A 15,397-nucleotide genomic window follows, 5' to 3' on the forward strand; every position below is an offset into this window, starting at 1 on the left:
AGGCGACGGGACTGTTGGTCAGTCTGGTCATGGGATTGGGAAACATCTGCTGTAACAGATGTTTATGATATAAACTTCTGCATCTGCATGAAAATGTATGCTGTTCTCCTAACACTATTATAGAATACACCAGTTGGATAGTGGATGTAATATAGGAACTGAATAATGTTTTTGAAGATGGTGCATATTAATTTCATGAAAGTTGGTTACCTAGTGTATGCTGAGCAAAAAGTTCTTTGCTTTACATAGTTGCCTTCCGTGTCATGTGGCTCACAACTCAAGTGAATTTAGAGGGTTTCTGTTGGGGTGTTAAAAAGTCTCATGATTTCAAAAATCTAATAATCTGAATTTTATGCCTTAAAATATCTTAAGTATGATTGGTCTCATTAATTGGATTATGAAGTTAATGTTACTTTTAAGGAAGAGGGGAAGTATGAAGGATCATCCTTCATATTTTTGTTAGTATGGAGGTGGAATTGAATTCAGTCATAAATTCATAGTAGTTAAAAAAAATGTCTTAAATTTAGCTTGTTAAAACCTGTGAAAACTCAGATCTCTATCTGGTTTGTACCATAAACTTTGCACTGAAATGTCACGCACAAAAATGAAGAAATGCTGTTATATAAATAACATTAAACATTTAATTTTTTTTCCATCACATTACTGCTGCTCTCTTGCAATACAAAATGAGTTGGTTGGGAAATCTTTGGACAGATGCAGATAAACAAAGAAGCTGCTTTTAGTCTGCTGCGTTTAATGGTGACTTCCTTCCTGTTCAGCTCTGTGGTCAAGGATGCACCCCAGTCCCCACCAGAGGTCTCTAAAATTAGCCTGAGAACAAATACAGATGTCAGGCTGAATAAACAATTTTGTGGTTGTTGTGACATTTTATCATAAAGATCTGTTTTCAGTACAAAATAGTTGACTGAGTTGTGGTGAGAATGTTTGTAGTGTAACTATTGTCAGCAATTACTCTGACATGTTTTCCTTTTCCTCAGATCTTACCTCTGGACACAGGGGAAATGGTACTGTCTGCTATTTGCTGTTGCTCTAACAGCTTCAGCTTGTGTAGTGTTGGTAATCAGTGTTGCTATGAAGTGCTGCTGCTGTAGAGCAAAATACTGCATATTCAAAAATCACCACAATCCTAACTTGATGAATTTCCATAATGTACTGTGTAACTACAAGAATTTCTAACCTCTAACGTTTGATTTTTTTGTCTAATTACTTCAAAATATTTATAATTTGATAACAAGTTAGTATTGTGCTGCTGTGCATGAACAGTGCTTTGTGTATCTGAGGTGTAGTTTGGTCTCTTCCTTCTGAAAAGACGACATGTGACCTTGTCTTTTCACCTAATCGCAGAGCTCTGGAGACGTGTCTGCAGTACTTTGGCTGGACCAAATCCAAGAGGCCATACACACAGCCAACCAGGATGAAGAGGAGGCTCTCACATGTATGTACCCGAGTTTAAATTCACTCATCCATATCTTAACCACTTAAACAATAGTTAATTGATGTCCAGTTAATTCTTCTCAAACGGTGGGAACATTGAGTTCTAGATCTCTTGTTCAGAGGATGGGTTTTATTTTCAAATCAACACACAGCTCTGACACAGAGGGCTCATTATTGTTCTAAATTAACAATCAAAGCTTGTTTCAGCTGACATTAGTCTACAGATCCTCCTTCTTACTGATGTAGTAGTAAAGTCACCTTTATTGCAAGGTTGATAGTGTGACAACACAAATACACAACACAATACTTAAATGTTGATCACATGTAGGCATAAGATGGATATATTGCCATGAATCATAATATGGTTTAGAGGTGAACAAGTGATTGAAATATTATAGAAATTATAGAATTATAAAATTTACATATATCACAGCATACCCCTCTAAATGAAGCATTGTGTAGCTACAAAATTTTGCCCAGGCCTACAAATCATATTCTCCAGACAAAAGGGATCATGCTTGTTTGGAACAGACCCCAGCAAAAATCACATCACTTTTTGTCAGTGAGATGCAAAAATTGCCGTTCCAGTTAAAATCTGGGACTCAAATCGCAATCGCAATATTTGTCACAATAATTGCAGTCTAATTTTCTGTGTGTGGTTCAGCCCTAACATATTTTTGTGATACATAAAAGATAATCTGGTATCAGAATCAAAACTGTTTCTGTAGCCTCATGGACACAGACATAGTATTTCTTTCCTTTCCTGCAGAAATTTTCTCTCATAACTGTTCTAACATCTGGTAGTCCTAATGCCATTTATGGATGTTTGACATAAAAATATTGTCACAGAATTTATTTGTGCTTGGCTCAGAGACTATGTCCTTTTGTGGACATTGTTTCATATTCATTCTTAAAGCTGTAACACTTGAAGCTCTTCATAATGTAAGCAATAAAAACAATAATGTTTTCATTATTGCTTTTAACAAGAAATAGTATTTTTTGAATAAACACATTGCTTGTTGTAGATTATCCTTTACTCACTTACTAGTTTATACTTTATGTTTAATGTGCTGTGTTTTTTTATATTTGACTCAACAAGTGTTTCTTTGGTTCAATCCTACTTACTTCTCCAGTGGCTGGAGCTGTAGCTGATATTAACAAGATGGTGACCGAGGGGGACGCTAAGAACACACTACAGGCTTTGCAAGTTCCTAGTGCTGGACTGAAAGCAGTGCTCCCTGAATGTGCTGACACATACCAGGCTGAACTGGCGCAGAGGCAAACAAGCAGTGCTGATAAAGGTAACTTAACTCACTGCACTGCAAGCATCACAAGATCTGAAGTTCAGTGTTTAACAATCTGTCATCTACACAGTGAATAATTCATTTTCAGCTGAGGTATTCAATGTGATGTTTGGTGTATCTAAAGGGGTACTTTCTGATTTCCTCCAGGCAGCACTGATAGTGTGTGGGTAAAACACTGCATCAAAGACAGATATGACTACTACTATAACCTGGAGACTGGACAGGGTACCTGGGAGGAGCCTGAGGGATTTGAACACAATAATGACCATCTCAGTAAAGAGGAAATCCAGGTACCTCCCTGCTGAATCCTATTTGTAGTCTTGCTTCAGCTCACTGGAATCCCAGTGATGAGACTGATTTCATTCTTGGAACAGTGGATTCAGTGATTCGTTTTAAAATTGCCCTTGTTCATTTAAAAACATTTTCTTTTTCCATCAGGGTGTTGTCAGCTGTGTGACTGCAGAATATAACAGGGAACAGTTGTGGTTGGCCAATGAATCCTTGGTGACCCTGCTGCAGGCGAGGATCAGAGGTTACCTGGTCAGGAGAAAGCATGCCAAGAGAATGGAGTATCTACGCCAGCAAGAACCACACGTTGTCAAGTTGCAGGTAGGTCTCCACTATGAACTGTGCATAGAGATTGATGTCAGGATTTAGATAGACTTCCCAGATGCAGCTGTAGGCTGTTGCAGCAATAATAAATCAATAGAGGCAGACACACAAAGAGATTAAATTGACTCTATTTTATAAACAGCATACGGACTGTATATTTTCATGTTTGCATCTGAGTCTAAAGCCAGAAAAAGCGCATAAAACTTTTATTAAGATCAGTGACATATCATAGACTGACTATCCACGCTGTAGTATAACTGATGCACTTGCATTTTTGATCATGTTTTCTTTGTTTTGCAGGCTTGCTGGAAAGGTTACAAACAGAGGAAAATGTACAAAGACAGGATGAGTTTGCTTCAGAAAAATGTTTCTTCTATTGTCAAGGTGATAAATTGTTTGCCTTTTATAAAACAATTTTTCATTAAAAAAGTATACTTGTTGAGTGAAGAGGTTTTGAGTAAAACTATGCACACTTTTCTTGTAAATGAAAGCTTTATCACTAGTCTTATTTATTAATTTGCATATACCTAACATCAATAATACAACTACCATCTCAAAGACTTGACATAAAACTCTGGTGTTTTTTAGATCCAGTCTATGGTGAAAATGTGGAAAGCCAAAAGTAAATACAATCAGAGGTTGCAGTTCTTCAAAGATCATGTGAGTAACACAAAATCATTCAACATCACCGAGCTGCATTTTCTGGATTTTCTTTTTCTTTGTTCGTTCCATGTTGTATCAGACTTACTGTTTTCTATGTTTAGGAAAAAGAAATAGTGAAAATTCAGGCTTTCCTAAAGGCCAACAAAGCCAGAGAGGACTACAGAACCCTAAGTGAGTCAAAAAAGCATTTCATTAAATCTTAATGTTTTCCTGGTTTTAAAGGTTGCATTATAGTCACATATCTCTAATTTTTAAACTTCTCTGACTTTAAGTTCTACCAGTTTAATCATGATCCTTGCATTACTTATGATTTTCCTTTTTCATTTCCCCCCTGTGTAAATGTGTGAATCTTCTGAAAGCACCAATTACTATTCCTAAATTAGTGTATCAGTATTGTGATACATGTATGTTAATGTTTAATGTATTTGGCCCAAAATATTGTGCCATCTGATTTTGTCTGCATTGCCCAGCCCACTATAAAAAATGCAGTACTTGTTGGAGAAATTGTATATGAAAGACAGGTGCTTTTGCTGACTTACCTGTGTGTCATATTTTAGCTGGGGCCAAGGCTCCTCCTCTATCAGTAGTACGGAAGTTTGTGCACTTGTTGGAGCAGAGTGCCCTGGACCTTCAGGAAGAGCAGGATGTGACACGGCTTAGGGAGGAAGTGGTCACCAATATTCGCTCCAATCAGCAGATGGAGAAAGACTTGAATCTGATGGACATAAAGATCGGACTGCTGGTGAAGAACAGGATCACTCTGCAGGTTGGTAACATTTTTATGTTCAAGGAAAGGAAGGACATTGCAAAACAATTATTCACTATGGATGCACAATATGATGTGCTGATATTTCTCAACTCATTTCGGTGGAAGGACGATATATGCACATGTATTTTTCCCCACTTAGTTGCAGAAAATATCAAGTCACTGTTTGGTGGAGTTAATATAGAATTAGCACAACTATGCTCATTTGAAAGCCTTTACTGGCAAACACAGATGATGTGCAGGAAGATATTATTGTATATCCTCAATATGCATTATTTTGTTTAATCTTTATTCTCTTTTCTTCATATCCTTGTACTCAGTTATCTTGCATTCCTTTGTCATTTTTGAAATGACAAAATCTTATAAATAAATTGAAAAAAAAAAATTAATTCCTGATTATCTTGTCCTGTTCAGTTTGCTGCTTAATTCATTTTGTGTTTGTTTCCTTTTAAAAGGATGTCGTGTCCCATAATAAGAAAATGAAGAACAAGAAAAATAAAGATGTCTCGGCTGCAGGAGACAGGCTGGGTATTAAAGGGCTGAATAAAGGCAAAAGAAGGAAGCTGGAGGCCTATCAACATCTCTTTTACCTGCTGCAGGTGATGCAATAAAATTCTCCAACTTAAACTATAACTTAAATCTACTCCACTTAAATGCTTTCATAAAATATCCAAGTGCATTTTCAGACACACACTTAACGCTACTATCTTTCTCTTGGCTCCCCTTCAGACCAATCCAGCCTACCTGGCCAAGCTGATCTTCCAGATGCCCCAGAACAAGTCCACTAAGTTTATGGACACTGTGATCTTCACCTTGTACAACTACGCCTCTAATCAGAGAGAGGAATACCTGCTGCTCAAACTCTTCAAGACAGCTCTGGAGGAGGAAATCAAGTGAGAACTGCAGCTTTGATCAATACTGTGCCACTCTTCCAACTCTACACTTAATTTCAGTATTGTCTTACTGTTGTGGTTATAATGTGTTATGATTACATCAAGTGACTGTAAGGGTTTAAACAGTCTGGAATTCCCCAACACATGTATGTCAAATTCTGTAATTTGTTTTTTGGAGGACAGTATTAACTGTCCCATCTTGTCCATGTGTCTTAGTTCTAAGGTCGACCAGATCCAAGACATCGTGACGGGGAACCCAACAGTCATCAAGATGGTGGTGAGCTTTAACAGAGGTGCACGTGGTCACAACACACTCAGGCAGCTGCTGGCTCCAGTGGTCAAAGACATCATTGAGGACAAGAGTTTGGGCATCAATACCAACCCAGTGGACGTGTACAAAGCCTGGGTCAACCAGCTGGAGACAGCGACTGGAGAGGCCAGGTAAGGAACAATACAGTGTGTGAGAATACAGCAGACATGGTGGTGGTTGTCCATTGGTTTGGTCCACGGTTTGCTTCATTTTGGTTTAGGTTCATTGTTATTTTTTCATCACAAAAACAATGTTCTGTTCAGGGCCTACAAGTAATTTTGCATGATTTATACCATTATCTCTATTTTTTGTATACTTCAGTCAGCACTTTTCCAAAGCATTGCTAAAAGCTTATAAGTTCTTTAGACTATTTTCTGACATTTCAGGAACTGGCTGTTTTCTACTTATTTCAGATCTTTTATCTGAACTTCAACAAACACACCACCTGGAGAGAAACTTGCAAAACAAGTCTTTATTATAACTGTATTGTCCTCTCATGATGATATAACTTTTGTAGATCAGTAAATAAATGCATGAACAAAATTTTCAATGTGTTGGTCTGCCACTTTAAGCAAGGTTTGGTTCTCTTTTTTTAACACGGCACTGATATGACTGATACCAATGATTCCTTGCATTAAATGCACTATAGCAAATCAGTCTTAAGAATTTATGGCCTGCTTTAAAAATTATTTCTAAACTTAATGCATCACTTTTCAAAAAACAGGCTTACAAAGTGGTTTACAGGCATAAAAACAGAAACTACAGAGTGCAATTACAAATTCAGATAAATTCAATACAAAAGACAGTAGCTAAAAAATAATTGGGAATAGATAAATGACTAAGAGAATGAAACAAGCAAAAGTAATTAAAAGCCATTTTCTAAATAATATTTTTGAAAGAGGACACTTGTTTCGTCTAGCTTGTCTTATTCACGATGAAAGGTTATTCCAGAGCTGTGAAGCCCTTGTGCATGGAGTGCAAAGAAAATTCACTGTTTTTACCTGGTGTGGGAAAAAAACACAAAAACCATCGCCATGAAAACTGAAAACAACGAGCCTCAGATGCATAAACATTTGCCTCGTGTTGTTGTCATCCCTCAGCAAGCTGCCTTATGAAGTGACTCCCGAGCAGGCCATGTCACATGAGGAAGTACGCAACAGGCTGGAGGCGTCCAGTCTGGCACTGCGCTCTGCTACAGATAAGGTCTTGAACTCCATTGTGTCCTCACTGGATACTATCCCGTAAGTTTTAGGATCTGTGAAGTGTCAATGTCCACTTGTCCTTTGTGTTGTCTATGACCATTCCTGTCAATGTCTGAGCATATTAGTTTTAGTATTAGAATTTGTTTACTCTCAAGTGTAATTTTCTGCTTCATTGAATCACACTAATTATAAATAAGAATAAATAAGGATGTTCTAGTTCTAGTTAGTTTTCTAACAAAGTTTTCCCAAAAAATGGATTTAATTCTTCCTGTTAAACAAAATTGAACAAAAAACCCAAAACAAATTTGTTCCAGTGTTCCAGTGTATATTTCATTACAAGACTGTATGAGAGGTGATGATTCATTTCTTGGTGATTGTTGTATTATTGGTATAACAATAACCAATATTATTGGCATTATATTTTAAGCTGTCCTTGTTATTTTGTACATCTCCTGCATTCTGCTTCAGAATAGTTTCAACAGGAAATGCCCTAAGTGAAGGAAGCAAGATGTTTTCAAGTGCAATTGTTACTTTAAATTTAATTTCATATATATATGTGGTGAAAGAAATTAGACGGATAAAAAATATAGTTTGTGTGTATATTTTGTAAACAATATATTACCTAGTCTTTTATCCTTGACATTAAAATATTTAGATTTCCTTGTCATGCTGCTCTTTACCCATTTTCCTTTATCTCATCCTCTTCTATTTTTTACATTATTATTCAACAATGTAATGTGACCAATGTGACTAAAATAGACCTAGACAGGACATTATCATATGCTTTGGTATGTCATTAGCCACTCATTCTGGTTGTTACGCTGCATGTTGGGACATAGTCATTACTAGACAATCATTGCTTTGGAGCAAGCAGTCATCTGTTCAGTTGCTCAAGCACAAAAACAAAACTCTGCATTGTGCTTACATTTGTCACACACCCAAGTAAAACAGTTCTGTGATTGGGACATAAATATTCATCTTTATATTACTTCTTTAATTTAAAAACTCAATATAACAACACTTATGTCAAAAATTGCTGAAGGCTGTGCATACCACTAGATGGTGCTATTTATTAGTTAAGCTCACAGCAAAATAAGTTTACATACGCGTAAAAAGACACTGGAACCCATCAATATTTGCAAGTATCAATACTTAAAATAAATCCTCTGTTTTCCCTGTCATGAGCTTGTCAGCCATATCATTTGTCATTGAATGTGAATGCATGCTGTTTTGTGTTTGATGCCCCATCATTGCTTTTTTGTTTTGCATGTAGCTATGGCATGAGGTACATAGCAAAAGTTCTGAAGAACAGCCTCCATGAAAAGTTCCCAGATGCCTCAGAGGATGAGCTGCTGAAGGTAGAAGCCCCCAGATGTATAAATATGTTTGAACCTGTCCATTCAGAGTTTGTTCTCCTCTCTGCATGCTTTGCTATTGTGAATATGCTGAGGTGAGTGCTATTTGATTTTACTAAAGGTTTTTAATAATGTGTTTTCTTCTTTTCATGACAGATTGTAGGAAACCTGCTGTACTACCGCTACATGAACCCTGCCATCGTGGCCCCTGATGGCTTCGACATCATTGACATGTCAGCTGGAGGGCAGCTTCACTTAGACCAGCGTCGCAACCTGGGATCTGTGGCAAAGATGCTGCAGCATGCTGCTGCTAATAAGCTGTTTGAGGGCGAGAACGCACACATGACGCCAATGAACAACTACATATCTCAGACATATGAGAAGTTTAGGTAAGAAAGAGGGAATTCATATTGACATTAAAATGAAATATGATGTGTGGCCAGTGCAAATCTGAAGGAACAGTTGTCTGTCAAAATGTTTTTATCCCAGGGTGATACTGAGTATACAGTAGGTAAGACGTCTTAATTACATACAGTATGCTTTGGGGTAGTGTTAAACAACATCATAATTAAGGAGAAAATACATGAGGTAAAGCAGTTCTTGCACATGGCTGTTAAGCTCTTTGTTTTGTCTCCAAGCACATGTAAAAAAAATCTGTGCAATAACAGTTTCAAGAGTATGAAAAAACTAAATTAAAAACCCTGCTGATCAACACGTTTCACTTGTGAGGTCAGGTTTAGCTGACATGGTGGAAGTAAAGATACCTTGTTAAAGGAAAAAGAAGCAGTTATGTGCCATTTCAGCAGTTGGGAGACGTGTTCAATAAAATCAGCTGAACTCCAATTGAACCTGTACACACTCACAAATAAGAGGGGCTTAGCCAGTACATGCAGTTATCTGCCAAAGTGATTGAGTCATCATTACTGGAAATCCACACAAAACAGTCCATTTGCTGGAAACAAGTCAGTGTGAGTGATTTACTTGAAAAAGTCACAGGCGCATTAAAGAACATTTGACCAAACAGTCCGTGTCTAACCCTTAATTTCTTGTGAATGTAAACACTGTCCATTATCTCTGTCAACCATTGAGACTGATAACTACTAATTTGTGATATTCTTCCTCTTCAGGGTATTTTTCCAGTCAGCATGTGATGTCCCTGAACTTGAGGAGAAGTTCAACATTGATGAATACTCAGATATGGTGACTCTAAGCAAACCTATCATCTACATCTCAATTGAGGAGATCATCAATACCCACTCGGTAAACCCAAGCACAGTGTTTAGACAAGATTTGAACTCGCTCCAGGGATGTAAATTCAAGACTTCCTTAAAGAAACAGTCCATGAGAACATGCACCAGATAATGATTGATTGTAATTGTACATCCCTTCAATTAAAGATCCATCCTTCTCTCAGGTACAATACAGTATTATCTTAATTTCAAATCAGATTGTTCTGATTGTCTTTTAGTATGGTCACTATGCTTAAACCAACATTGGTTCAAATCTGAAAAGTCAAAATACTAATGGACTTTTCCTGTTACTGTAATGCACACTGAATGACAATAAATTTCAGCATTCATTTGATGTACAGTTCCTGCTCAAATCCCTCAGATTGTGTTTATATAATGTTGGCCCCTGTTATACGGATGTATCGTCATTTCGTGTCACAGCCGCTTACTTTCTGTCCATCATCATCCTGTTCCTTTCTATATATGAATTTCCAGACCACTTCCTTGGAAAGCGGGTAGTGGTGAGGACATCAGTGGGTTAAAGCCATCTGTGTCCTTTTGTCGTCAGTTTCACTCTGCACTTATCCATGCAGGGACAACAATGGGGATGACGCGCATGTTGGTTTGAGATGTTCTCTCAACCTCCATTTTACACAGATAGTTTCAGCATTTCCTGTCTGTCTCCATCATAAATGAAAACCAAACATGCATCGTTTAAAACTTGACATGATTCATTTCACCTAATATGTTTTTATTTTATTATTTATAGGCCTTAAGTGGGCTTGTTTGTGTGCAATGAGCATGGTCAGTATTCAGTACTTAGTATAAACTGTACTATATATTCACGTCGTGTTTTTCAGATTTCGAAAGAGAAAATTAGTTTAGTTTGTAATCTAAGATAAACTTCACTGACTCATTACACAGTAAATATTTAGGGTTTTTGTTCAGGACTAATCCATCATATCTGCATTTGTTCAGCTGCTTTTGGAACATCTGGAAGCCATCTCTCCTGACCCCAACGACTTACTGCATGAGCTGCTTCACGACCAGGGAGACCTGGGAGAAGTCCCTGATGTAGAGACATTGCTTGGTACTGCCAAACAAACTCCTGTTTATATTAATCACTAATTAATTGCAAGTTGAATATGGTGTGTTTGTCATTTTACACACCGTGCTGCTTCATTTTAGGTGAAGGAGCAGTAGACCCTAATGACCCGAACAGAGAGAGCGCTCTGAGCCAGCTGGCCAAGACGGAGATCTCCCTCACCCTAACCAGCAAGTTTGAGCTACTGGAAGGAGATGACAAAGACTTAAAGACTCTAATGACAAAGTAAGTTTATTGTTGGAGTATACTGAGACATTTTCTGCAATATTACAATTCCATGTTGCAATCATCTGCATTATAACGTTATCAGACCGTGCAGCTCTATTCCAGTCTTTAACATATATGTAAAGCCATTCCACTGAATCACACTTTCTCAGAATTACTCAGGATAAAGTTTGGGATTGCTATGAAGGCATGAGATGCACAGTTCTTAACCCCTTTTGACACAGTGTGTGTGTCTTTGTGGCTATCACTCATTGGCATGTCTTTGTTGTCTTTCCTGCTCTTCTATCATTTCCTGTCCTAAGAGGAAGGGGTTTAGTGGTCAGGGTTATCTTGCCTATAAACATGCATCCGTCTGGAGCAGTTTCTTACAGGAGAATGTTTTGGAGAGTTGCTGTCTTTATTATTTTGTTGGTATATTCAGTTTTGAAATAGTCAAATAAATGTGAATGTGGGATTTTGTATGTGCACATGTCATTTAAATTTGGTTGTTTTTGCATAATGTGTTTAGACCATGTTAGTAACACCAGTTGCAGGAACAGTATGGGACGTACATACATATGGTGGCACTATTGGGTCCAACCTTGCACCAAACACTGATGAGACGTTCTTCTGCTCATGATGTAACATAACTTCCCACCAAATTTCATTGCAATCTGTTCAGTAGCTCTTTAGGTAACTGGACAAACAAAGTGTGTTAAATGTCTGGATACTAACAACACTTTTTCCAACATATTTTCTAAAAATCAAGTCAGTGAAATATGTGAAGTAGTGAAAAGTTTTTTTCTGACATCAGATGGCGACTTCATATAGTTTAAGTGACATTAAACCTAAATAAAATACAGAGAAAGGAAAGATGATCTCATTCTGTGTTTGTGTGTATCAGGACAAAAAAGCTCATAGTGGATGTGATTCGGATTCAGCCTGGAGAGACCCTGCCTGAAATTCTTGAGACCCCGGCTACGGCCACACAGGTGACATTTTCTACTATCTTCTATGTTTTTCCCGTTGACATAAATAAAGATGGACACCACAGCTCCAGTTCCTCCCACTGTACAAAACTAAAGCCGAAATATCAGAGGTACAAGTGCTGGCACCTTGCACTGGTGGAGTCTGTGAAGTAGTGATCAGGGTTGGATATGTGCTTCCGAGTTCCTGCACATACAGCCAGCTGACTCAGTCCAGAGCAAAGTCAAATGAAACACTTGAACAAATATCAGAATGCCTAAAATGACAGAAACCATCTTTGAGGAAAACATGATTTGACTTGTGCTTTGATGTTTTAGTTTTGCTCCTCTCCTATCTGCTTAAATTGAGGGGTCAGGATTTATGATCTATACTGCAGCCAGCCACCAGGGGGCAAACAAGATGTTTTGGCTTCACTTTTGGGAGCTCTCATGTTGTCCATTTATGTTTATGTCAATATTTTTCTTCCTTATACTCAAAATTCACATTTATTCATCAAATATATACACTGGTATATTTCGTTCAGAGCTTTAACCATTTTTTTTTTAACTTCTTATATGATGTTGCTACTGAAGGAGTCGGAGCACACTAAGATTGTAGAGCGCCGGGCGGTCCAGGATGCTCAGACTCCAGAGGGTCTGAAGAGCAGCCCGGCTGTGCTGGAGGACAGCCAGCTGCCTCTGGAGCAGAAGAAGAGGAAGATCTTGAGGAACCTCCGGAGCCTGGAGCAGGCCGGCCTCGTCACTATGAGTAACAAATACCAGGATCTCATCAATGACATATCAAAGGTATATAAGCAGCTCATCACTCACACAGGAGGATGCATGCTACTCATCAAGTATTGTCAGGTTACTTCAGCTTTTGCATTCGTAAAATAAACCTGTAATCGACAGGACATTCGCTACCAAAGACGCTACAGACAGAGGAGGAAGGCCGAGCTTGTGAAGCTCCAGCAGACACTGACAGCACTCAACTCCAAAACAGCCTTCTTCCAGGACCAGATGAACTATTATGACACCTACATCAAGACCTGCCTGGATAACCTCAACCGGAAGTGAGTTGTACCTTTGCTTCATATCCCTGGTGTGGATGAAGAGTTTCTTCTCACTGTGTGTAAATTTGTGTGTGTGTGTGTGGTTTGATGGATGGGTGATTTTACATATGTCTTACTGTGTTTTATGTGTCCAGGAATTCACGCAGATCTATAAAACTGGACAGCAAAGGAGACGATAAGGGCAGCAAGAAGTGGAAGCCACAGTCTCTGAAGTACACTGCAGCAAGGCTGCATGAGAAAGGAGTCATCCTGGAGATAGAGGGACTTCAGACAAACCAGTGAGCTGATTGATTGTTCACCACTTAGATGGCTCTTAGAAAAGGCTGGGGAATTAATGTTTGTCTTAACCACGTGTCACATGTTGGATTTTTGTATCAGACTGTACAATATGATTCTTTGTTTCCCAAGAAGAGGAAAGCTGTCTTTTTATGAGACTTGTCTATGAGATGGTTTTTGATACACAAATGTGCCTTGTCAAGAAAATATTATTATGCGTATTCATGCTCAGCCTCATCTGTTATTTCCAAAACCATTACCATGCTCTTTATTATGTTTCTCGTTTACAATGTAACTGAACTGTAAATGAACTAAACAAATTTTCACTGACTTGAGTCTATTGACAGTTTCTGGGTGCACTGTGGAAATGCTGACAATTACTGTCGCTTAGTTTTTGTATGTCTGCAATAATACATCAAAATATCATCAAATGAAAATGCTGAGTAGTCACTTTTTCTCATGTTATTGTCTCTTTCTTTGTTCAGGTTTAAAAATGTCATGTTTGACATTTCACCCGCTGAGGAAGTTGGGGATTTTGAGGTGAAGGCCAAGTTTATGGGAGTCGAGATGGAAAAAGTCCAGCTGCATTTCCAGGTAAAGTGCGTCAGAATTTCATGAAATAAAAGCAGGTCACTATTCACTAAACCTTGATGACAGACTGTTGAATTTCCTGTTCCCATTATCAGACTACTAGCAGGAAATATTGTGGAAACAAAGCATTTTTTTTTTTTTAACTATGAAGACATTTGCTGCATTGAAATCTTTTTATGTAATTTATGTGTCAAAGTCTGAAAAGTGTGGGAAATGCTTACCCCTTAAAATGCATGATTTTGAACATAAGCTCTGTTTATTCTACATAATCACTCAAGTAAAACATATATTTTAATAGGCGTGTAATGCTCCTGTCATCATATTTCTTGTCTGAAAAAAAAAATCTTCTTTTGTGTTCACTCGTCATTTATAGCTAGAAAAGTCCTATGTTGATTCTTTACCCTGAAAATGATCAAACATTAAATAATGAGCCGGCCTCAGATCCTCGAGCAGACTGTTCCAAAGGCTCAGAGCACAAGTGCTAAAAATTTACTGACAACTTCTGTTAATACAATAATTGACTCATACAGAATCAGTTTATTATTTATGTTGTGTGCAAAGCTTGAAAACCTCATATTTTTATGAATGAAAGGTTGACAAGCTTATTTGTTTGTTTCTCATTAGTATTGTTTTTTTTTAATCTTGTGTCCAGGACCTCCTTCAGCTGCAGTACGAAGGCGTGGCCGTCATGAAGATGTTTGACAAAGCCAAAGTGAATGTTAATTTACTCATCTTCCTCCTGAACAAAAAATTCTATGGAAAATGAGCAAGTGAAGAACAAGGAGGGGAAAACCACATGACAGGAGAGGAGTGGGGACACAGACTGTGCCTTCTGACAGTACTTAGTTTGTTGAACAAAATGAATAAGATGGTGCAGGACAGTGTTTGTTTCATCTGGCTATAATTCCATAGATCACACCAAAATGAAATGTTGTTGTTTGTCCAACAAAATGTGTCTGTTCTGTATTTTTCCATGTGGTGATTGTATATGTAATGTATTTTTATGAATTTAATTGTAATGGTATTCATGTTTTGTATGTAAAAGAGACTAGGAAACACACTGTTATTGTTACCTTGTAAGTTGAGACAATGTTAAGGGTTTGTTGGAAATGTCAGAGGAAGCAGTACTGTCCATTAGTTCAGAAAATGAAGCAACTTTCCAGCCGGCCTGCATGACCAGTGCCTTTTAATTAAAGTGTTTAAAACAAACGTTTTAATTAATAAAACATTGAAACAATTTTAAAAGCTACAACTGATGTATTTTTAATATGTATTGTCAGTATATAAGCGGTTTCTAATATTTGAATAATGTGGATAATAAATTACACGTGTGCAAATATGTTTTATCCTCACCTGTCATCCATATTATTATTATTGTATTTATCAATTCTTTA

The 15,397-nt window shown here is 37.6% G+C and overlaps 1 protein-coding gene across 2 annotated transcripts in view; it reads left to right on the top strand.

Annotated features, from left to right (window-relative positions):
• The window catches only part of iqgap2 (IQ motif containing GTPase activating protein 2), a 47,205-nt gene extending 31,863 nt beyond the window's left edge, over positions 1–15,342 (top strand). Inside the window, exons 16-39 of one of the 2 annotated variants that reach the window (XM_084728996.1) lie at positions 999–1,025; positions 1,366–1,456; positions 2,589–2,756; positions 2,907–3,049; positions 3,198–3,368; positions 3,672–3,755; positions 3,960–4,031; positions 4,136–4,205; positions 4,592–4,800; positions 5,256–5,399; positions 5,530–5,693; positions 5,910–6,134; positions 7,104–7,244; positions 8,479–8,563; positions 8,717–8,949; positions 9,688–9,820; positions 10,768–10,879; positions 10,978–11,119; positions 12,003–12,090; positions 12,658–12,870; positions 12,976–13,136; positions 13,271–13,414; positions 13,898–14,006; positions 14,656–15,342. In XM_084728996.1, coding sequence (XP_084585122.1) covers positions 999–1,025; positions 1,366–1,456; positions 2,589–2,756; positions 2,907–3,049; positions 3,198–3,368; positions 3,672–3,755; positions 3,960–4,031; positions 4,136–4,205; positions 4,592–4,800; positions 5,256–5,399; positions 5,530–5,693; positions 5,910–6,134; positions 7,104–7,244; positions 8,479–8,563; positions 8,717–8,949; positions 9,688–9,820; positions 10,768–10,879; positions 10,978–11,119; positions 12,003–12,090; positions 12,658–12,870; positions 12,976–13,136; positions 13,271–13,414; positions 13,898–14,006; positions 14,656–14,769 — 3,243 coding nt within the window. In that variant the 3' untranslated portion in view covers positions 14,770–15,342. The remainder of the gene's footprint in view (positions 1–998; positions 1,026–1,365; positions 1,457–2,588; positions 2,757–2,906; positions 3,050–3,197; positions 3,369–3,671; positions 3,756–3,959; positions 4,032–4,135; positions 4,206–4,591; positions 4,801–5,255; positions 5,400–5,529; positions 5,694–5,909; positions 6,135–7,103; positions 7,245–8,478; positions 8,564–8,716; positions 8,950–9,687; positions 9,821–10,767; positions 10,880–10,977; positions 11,120–12,002; positions 12,091–12,657; positions 12,871–12,975; positions 13,137–13,270; positions 13,415–13,897; positions 14,007–14,655) is intronic. The other variant, XM_084728997.1, reaches the window with a different exon arrangement.
• The last annotated feature ends 55 nt before the right edge of the window (positions 15,343–15,397 follow it).

This window comes from Lutjanus erythropterus, chromosome 10 (assembly GCF_056507025.1).
Source record: "Lutjanus erythropterus isolate fLutEry1 chromosome 10, fLutEry1.hap2, whole genome shotgun sequence".
Lineage (NCBI taxonomy): Eukaryota > Metazoa > Chordata > Actinopteri > Lutjaniformes > Lutjanidae > Lutjanus > Lutjanus erythropterus.